The 8556-nt window shown below is 48.2% G+C and overlaps 1 protein-coding gene across 1 annotated transcript; it reads right to left on the reverse strand.

The window, feature by feature from the left end:
* Positions 1 to 1614: 1614 nt before the first annotated feature.
* Positions 1615 to 5322, reverse strand: PHLDA1 (pleckstrin homology like domain family A member 1). The gene is made up of 2 exons (XM_069584059.1): positions 3066 to 5322; positions 1615 to 2651 (listed from the first exon to the last, which is right to left on the reverse strand). The coding sequence occupies exon 1, from the start codon at positions 4268 to 4270 to the stop codon at positions 3092 to 3094; it is 1179 nt and encodes a 392-aa protein (XP_069440160.1). The 5' UTR covers positions 4271 to 5322; the 3' UTR covers positions 1615 to 2651; positions 3066 to 3091.
* Positions 5323 to 8556: the final 3234 nt, after the last annotated feature.

An 8556-nucleotide genomic window follows, 5' to 3' on the forward strand; every position in this document is an offset into this window, starting at 1 on the left:
ATGAAGGTGATTTGCCAGCCCTCAGAAAACCTTTCAGGTGTGTGTGCTCTTTGCGACCCCAGGGACTGTAGCCCACGAGGCTCCTCTGTCCGTGGATTCTCCAGGCAAGGGTACTGGAGCGGGCTGCCATGCCCTCCTCCAGGGGATCTTCCAGACATAGTGATTCTCGCGTCTCCTGCATTGGCAGGCGGGCTCTCTACCACTGTGCCGCCTAGGAAGACCCTAGGCTATCCAGAATACCCTGGGTGGCCCGTATTGTTTTCTTATAGGTAACACAAAGCCACCGACACATTCAATAATTTGCACCTGTTATTTTGTGTTGTTGTGTGTTGTTAAGTACACTTGTTTTTTTGTTTGTTGTTCTGGAATAATTAAGCCGTAATAAGTGTTAGTTACATAATAAAAACCACCCCGTTACTCTCCCTTCTAACTTCTGAGTTTTCACAATTACTAAGAAGGGTTCAGACTAGAGTCACTACGAGAGTCAACTCAATCATAGCAGAGCAAGGACTAAGGGCTATGAAAAGATAGGACAAGGAACCATGATTCTGATGGCCACCTTATGAGCCAGATCCATTGTGAGAAAGAAAAAATTCTAGCAGCTAGGAGGGAACCTAAGCATACTTTTGTAAGCTAACAACATGCAAGTGCTTTTAAAAGCCTACCTGAATCTTAAAAGTATTCATAGATTTAAATTTTTTTATAGCACAAGAATTTGAAAAAAAATCCTTTTATCTGAGAAAAAAGCTGAGGTTTAATGGGGTCATATGATCTGCATTTATTAAAATGAGAGTGAAATGGGGTATTATTAAAAAGCACATCAGTAGTTTCAAAGAAATCAAACCAAACTTGCCTTAAGAACTCGAGATCTGCTCTCTGAACTGCATCATATTTTTTTGTTTGTTTTCCGCAACTGCAACTTTGCCTTTACGTGGGAGCCCACGTAAGTTCTGCTTGCCCCTTGGGTGAATTTTATTTTTCACCACTTCTTTGGATCTCAAATTTTCATCATTTAAATATTGCACTGAGAAGCAATTTGACCTTCAAACTCCTTTTCAGATGGAGGGAGAATAAAGGTGCCTCTAGCATGAAATTCTATTTTCATTTCCTGACTATAGAACTTAGCAGTGGCCTAATGCTGACCATTCCAATTTAGAAGCTGGAAAAATAGTAATCAAGACTTTGTGAAAAGGAAAATGGAAAACAGAGAGCTGTTAGTAAACCCATGCAAGATAGGCAGTGATTTTCAGCCCTAAGACGATTTGCTAGCATCTATGGCTCTTTTTTAAACTGAAGTCGCATCTGCACTTGTGGATTTTGACCATCCTTTTCATTTCACACAGAAGAGGGTTTGTTCTACCTTTAAAAGCACATCCTCTTCCCCCAACCATACCAACCCCCCGGACTCCTGAAAGTTGCTGCTAAAACAAGACTGGGTTGTTTTCTTACTGCAAATCCAGTGTTTATCCAGTCCTTCCTTTTTCAATTTCTGAGTTTAGTTAACCTAACAACAAAACATATAACCCTTGGATTTCTCACAGAGCGACAAAGAGCAGAACAGTCAGGGCTCTGGTCAACATTCTCAGGATGGAAACAAAAAGCTATGACTCTCAGTCCTTTGAAACATTCACAAATTGTATTTTAAACTATGAGATTCTAGAATATGCTTCTAGAACAAAGTAAAAAAAAAAAGGCCAGGAAATGCAGTTCACATCAAGTGTGCCAAGCTCATGAAGAAGGGTAATTTCTACTGTGGATAAAAGCACAAATGTTCTCAAACAACTGGCATAATTCTTTTCCCCCACTACGTTTTTTGAAATGAAACATCTAATGCACTCATACTCTGAAATCATAGAAAACTCATTATTAAACCTTCCACACAAAGATGACCTAAGCAAGGCTTTTCCTAGTTCTCCTGTATATTCAGGATACGGTCATCTTGCCATCAACTGGGTTATGTTATTAAATATTTTGAATTAGATATCATTACTATTGATTTCCTTTTAGAAAAGCAATTAGATTTTTATAATTACACCATTCTGAACATTCAACTTCTTTAAAAGTTCTACACAAAATACATGTCTAAGGAGAAAAAAACTAATTAAAAAAAACAAACAACGAAAACCCCACATAATATCACAGAGTTTAATTTCAACCAGCTGGTATAACAATGAAGTGTCAGACCTTCTGAAAATGCCCTAGGAATAAGGATTAAATTCTTGTGTTCCTCTGTACCGCCTTTTTTTCTTTCTTCTTTCCCAAGACTACAACTTACTAAGGATAGGCTTTCGAAAATAAAGTATCTTTTCTGGAAAATGGCCTACATTCAGAAATGTCTCAGAACAAGCATTAGAAAAAAAAAAACTAATAAATAATAAGTCAAATACATTAAAATAAAATTACAGTACATCATCCCTCCTAGAAGGTCCACCAAACTGGAAGATCCTCTCAAAGGTTCATAAATAAAGCCTTCTGGACTCAAAATTTTTCCTGCATTGTGAAGAAGAGTATGCAGAAAATAAGTGGAATCACGAGTTATCAGACGGGTTCTGTTCAAACTACTTGATTTGGTGCGGGGCGGGGAGACTTGCTCTCGATCCAAGTGAAGACAACAGAAAGGTGCTCGTCCCGCTTCCTCAGGTCCCCAAAACCTGAAAAGAAATGACACGGACGGAAGTGAGAAGCTCGGATTCCTACCAGCCCAGTTCTCTTGGCATCCGGCCCGCGGACAAAGGAGCTAAGACAAACACCGGGGTCGCTCCCTCGAGTGCCCGCAGTCCAGCGGCGCCGAGCGCGCCAGGAGACGGCCGGCGGCGCGGCCGGGGCCGGGGGCGCGCGTCCTGGACGCGGGCGGGTCGGCGGCGCTGCGGACACCTTCCCGCCCAGCGCGCATTCCTCAGCCTGCCCTCCCCGCCCGGCCTCTGCTGCCTGCAGCCTGTGCCCTTCTCTCCACCTCCCAGAAACCTAGGTTCATTGCTCCCTTGCCCACCCAAGAGCCGAACCCGTGAGCAGGCTTCCGGCTCTGACACCCCCAGAGCCGCTCCCCGGACCCGCGCCGACCTTACCGCGTTCGGGCCGGGTGCTGCCCTCTTCAGGCCGAGTTGGAGGTGCTGCGGAGGAGCCGGTGGCCGTGCGCCTGCGAGAGCGGCGGTGGGTGCGGGTGCGGTAGTGGGTGCGCGTGCGGATGCGGGTGCGGGTGCGGGTGCGAATGCGGGTACGGATGAAGCGGCTGCGGCTGCGGCTTCGGCTGAGCCTGGGGTTTGGGCTGGGGCTGCGGTTTGGGTTGGGGCTGCGGCTGGGCTTGGGACTGAGGCTGCGGCTGGGCTTGGCTTTGGGGCTGAAGCGGCTGCGGCTGCGGAGGCTGTTGCTGGACCAAGTGCTGTTGCTTCTGCCGCGTGGACTTGACCGCCAGGATGGCCTGGCGATTCTTGTACTGCACCATCTGCAACGTGATCTCGGCGTTCCAGCCCTGGTCCTGCGGGCACCGAAAGTCGATCTCCTTGCCCTCAGCCATCACCACGGTGAAGTACATGTACTTGCCCTTGCGCTCCACGCAGTCCACGGTCTTCATGTTGGAAAAGTGCAATTCCTTGAGCTTGACCGGCGGCTCGAGGCTGGCCACGGCGGGGCCTCCGGGTTGGGACGGCTCGACCGAACCCTGCCCGGGCTGCTGTTGCTGCTGCTGCTGCTGGTGGTGTTGCAGCTGTTTGGGCGGGATGAGCAGCAGCCCCTCCTCGGTGAGGATGCAGCACTTCTTCTTCCAGAGCTGCAGCAGCCCGTCGCTGCGCTTCTCCAACACGCCCTCCTTCAGCGCCTTGCAGCCGCTGCTCTCCAACATCCTCCCGGCATAGGGGGCGCCGCCGCTCGGCTCGGCCTCTCCGCTTCCAGCCGCCCGGGTCGGGGGCAGCAGCAGCAGCCGCGCGCCGTCCTCGCCCCAACGGCTCCCGCGGCCTCCGGGCCGGAGCGCGCAGAGGAGGCTAACGCGCAGAAAGCAGGGCGGCGGCGGCGGCGGCGGCGGCTCGGGGTCCGGGCAGCAGGGCAGCCGCGTCCTGATGCGCCACAAGGTCCCGGAGCTGCGAGCCGCCGGGGCTCTGCCGTCCTCTTGCGAGCGCTCACTGAAGGGCACTGGCCGGGCCCCCTCGCGGCGCTTTTGAATGGGCCATATCCCCCACCCCCGAGTGACACCCAGCGGAAAAGGCGGCTCCTGGCGCCCGCGCCGCGGGGGAAAGCCCAGCTCGGAGAGGCGCTCCGCCGCCGGCGCGCGCCTCATTCACTTGGGGCCTTTCCAAAGCCGGCCGGTCCACGCCCCCCGCGCCCCGCGCCCCGCCTCCCGCCGCCCACTCGCTTCCGCGCTCCTTCCCCAGGCTGGCGGCCGGGACGCGAGCCCCGGAAACTCGTCTCCTCCGCCCGGGGCCGCGGCCGAGGGCGCCCCGACTGCCGGGCGAAGAATGCCGACGCGCAGAGGGCGCCGAGAGGCCATCTCCAGCCGTCGCGCCTCTCCGCCCGGCGGGGCTCTCTGCGGAGAGCCTCGGGTGGGCACGGGACTGCCCAAGCGGGCGCAGTTGCCAGACCGCCAGGCACGCCAGGCGGACCCTCTGCGCTCCGGAACTCGCCCTGAGGACTCGCGCTGGGTTCCGAAATCTCGCAGAGCCCGCTCCAGGCCTGGGCCAGCGAGGAACTGGGGCTGAGGTTCGCACGCCGCGGAGTCCCGCGAACTGTGCCTCCCCCGGACCCCACGTAGACATCTTAGTGCGCAAAGGGCGAGAGGAAATGGTGTCTTTACACTCACACTCGCTTACGGCCACTACCCAGCTCTTCTTAGAGCGCGCGATTGTTAAGAGCAACCGTCTGTCCCTTTTGGAGTGGATAGAAGGGAACCCACTAGAAATGACATTTCGCCTTCCTTTTTTCGAGCCTGGAGCGCAAGCACTCCTTATCTTACGTGACACAAGCCCTTAGGCTTCCTCGTGACCCATCCGTACAGCCTGCAAATTGCGGTAACATCCGGTTCTGAGATTCCGCACTTTAACCTCCGAAGGGTGGGTTAACCTCCGAAGGGTGGGTTGGCCTCCGCGGACCCGTCCCTTTGCAAACGCCCAACAGGTCATATCTCTCCTAATCTCACTTATCTGTAACCCTGGGGAAGGTCATTCTGTGCTCGCCCCTAGCTCCCTCCTACTCCATTTAAGCAATTTCTATAGAAACTCTGGGAAACAAAGATTAAAGAGCATAAACCGAAACCAAACCTCTTAAGGAAATGTACTAGAGAATCCCAACTATATACCCACCCTGAAAACTATGAATTACACAAAAGAAAGAAATGAGGGATGGACAAGTCGGAGTCGGCCAGGGTGACAGGAAAGGCTGCTACTTGTGCCCAAGAAGGAAGGAGAGCTGAGTTCATCTGTAGTGTCTGTCATCTAGCTGGAACAAAGAATTCAAGGGGGAAGAAGCGACACATGAGCTTGGAGAACCTCTCAAGAGTCAAATTCTTTGTGTCACGCTTAAGAAATTTGAGGTTCATCCCAAGGTAATCGAGAACAAAGGATAACTTTTAATCACGGGAGGGTCTCGAATCTTGATGAAAGGAACAATGTTTCAGCACAGAAAACAATTCCAGCGCAGTCCTGACACCCACTGAACTGCCCTTAGCATCCTCAGGGCCTTCACACTGTTGATAGATGAGCAGTCTTGGTAGGAGAAAGGCGATTAAAATCATGTAAAGATCTCTAGTAAGACAATTCTGTGTAACAATGACAAACACTACACCTGGTATCTGTTTTCCCCCTGCCTTTGCAGGACAAGTGAGCATTCCAAAGAATTTCCACATGACCAGCTGTTCATCTTTTTAACAGAATGCCATTCTTCAGCTCCTTTAGAAAGGATGCTTCCAGTCTCTGAGGCAGGTGTAGTGGGGAAAGATATTTCATATGGAAAAATGATACAATACAAAATTGACTGGCTATAAGTAAGACATCTTCTGGCAACCCAACCCATTTTCTTAAGAGAAACTGAATGTTTTGGTGTTATCTAACCTGCAGTTTATCAGGATGCATCAAATGCATTTTATCTCAATTACTTAAAAATGTCTAACCAAACAGCGTGATTTTCAAAAGCACTTCTTATATAACTAGAGACTTTAAAAATCAGAATTTTCAGTTGGCTATTTGATAGCTTGGTGAACAGTCCGGTAGTCCAGTTTGCCTTCTCCAACCACCTGTGAGCGTGCTCTTGTGGCTGCAGTCTTTGCAACCCCATGGACCAGGCTCCTCAGTCTATGGGATTCTCCAGGCAAGAATTCTGGAGTGTGTTGCCGCTTCCTCCAGGGGATCGAACCTGTCTCTCCTACACTGGCAGACATGTTCTTTACCACTGTGCCACTTGGGAAGCTCTCCAACCACAGTGCAAGTGATTACTGGAAATTTCAGTAATATAATACAGAAATCTTAACTTCACCAGTCACCACCAACTCATAAAAATGGCCATATTACCATTTGTAAAGACAATTTATTTCACAGAAAATAACAGGAAATAACTGCCCTCCTTCCTCTCCCCCACAACTTCAAGTGTATATAATGAAAACCTACAAATGTCACTTAAAAATTACTGAAGTTTAGAAAGCTAAGTAATCCATTGCTCTGGTAAACAAGTCTGAAACGGCTAAGTCAAAACGGACATTACAGTCAACTGCATCAAGTTGTCTATCAGCAGCATCTGACAGAGCTGGTCACCTTCTGCTCTGGAATAGTTCTTCACTGGCTTCAAGAACATCACTTAGCTTTCTTTCTCCCTCCCTAGTCACATGGTCTGATTCCTCTACAGATGCTTCCTCTTCCCAATCTTTTAATGACTGCCCCAAAGTGCAACCCGTGGTTCTACTCACTCCCATGATGATCTCATCCAGTGTTATTCTCAATAACATCTGTATGTCCAAGACTCCCCAAATTATATCCAACTGTTACTAAAAAATAAAACTATCAATCACCAACGTTAAAAAATAAAAATGGCAACAACCTGGGCAAGGGAACATATACTGGTGAGTAGTTTATTAGAGGGAAAAGTCTGAGGGGATTTATTGGTCACAGAAAGCAGAGTTCCTAGAGGTTTTGCTAGAAAAATAAATGATAGTGTGCTGGATAGGATGGAATCCATAGGCTTATATACAATTGGCTTGATTGTCCATAGGCTATTTATCCTAATTCCTAGACAGAATCGGTTCAGTAAGGGTCTGGAGTCATTTAAAGTTTGTGGTTTTTGAAGAGACTTCGCTGGTTAGTATAGCTGTAGTGAAAAACTGCCTTCAGCTTTTACATATTCCAGGCCACTGTTAATATAAGTTGCATTTTTTCTTTTTCCTTCTACTATTGGGTGTCTAACAGAGACCTCAAATATGTGCTTATCTCCTCACCCTAACCTATTCTACCTACCTACAATCCCTTCTCAGTACACGGCAATTTTATCTGTACAGCTGCTCAAACCGAAACCCATGGAACGGTGCTGCCCTTAAAACAGAGAAGCCCTGAGCTCTGAAGAACCATTACCCATCTATCTGGAATTCATATTCACTCTAAACTGCACTCCAAGTATTCAGGGTTCCAAACATCCCGTCAAAATGACCTCGGCGATTTCTATCACCACTGTGTGCACTGGTGTGTAAGGGAAGAGGACAGATTTCGAGCATGCAGGCTAAGGTGTTCACACAAATGTGCATGAGGCCCCCTGCCATACAAATCAGAGGCAGGAGAAGCAAGGCGGGACACAGGCAGAGGACCAGGTCGCTTGTAAGGAAGGTTCTGGCACAGGACTTTTAAGGATCCAAAATTCAAACCTGGCCTTCCACGTATTTATGAAGGTGTATTTGGCAAAACAGAAGCATGGGACATATTTTCAGTGAACGAAAGTTTTAAGATATTTAATCATTGGTGTCTCCATTGCACACTTACCCCAGGACGGGAAATGTTTAGAAGCATGCCTGCCTTGCACAAACCCTTGACTCACTTTCCAGTACTCAAACCACAAGCTGTCAAGAAATCCCATCAGTTATGCCTTCAAATTACACCTATATTCTGTTCATCTCTCTCTGCTTCATTACCACCCAGATCATCTCTCCCCTGAATTACCACCATGGCCTCCTAACTTGCCTCCCTGATCCTACCCTTGCTGTCTTATCATCTATATTATAATCTCTAAGTCATCCCAATCACTTTCTTCATCTTTGCTCAAATGTCATTTCAACGAAGACTTTCATGATCACTCTAAAACTGCAACCACAAATTTCCCTTAATTTTCCTCACAGCATGTATCAGTATTACCTCCTACCTTCATAATAAATATGAATAATTTATAATGCCTACTGCTTATTTTTGTTCCCATTCCTAGACAATGTAGCTCAAGAGGGCAAAGATCATTGTTCTGATGTGTCCTGATCACCTAATACATTTCTTGACACAGAAGTTCAACATATGTAGAAATTTTAAATTGACACAAAAGCCCGTATCTGTCATAAAAAGAAAATCAATGTCTTTAAATACTTGACAGATTTTCATAATGCATCCT

The sequence above is a fragment of the Ovis canadensis genome, chromosome 3 (assembly GCF_042477335.2).
Source record: "Ovis canadensis isolate MfBH-ARS-UI-01 breed Bighorn chromosome 3, ARS-UI_OviCan_v2, whole genome shotgun sequence".
Classification (NCBI taxonomy): Eukaryota; Metazoa; Chordata; class Mammalia; order Artiodactyla; family Bovidae; genus Ovis; species Ovis canadensis.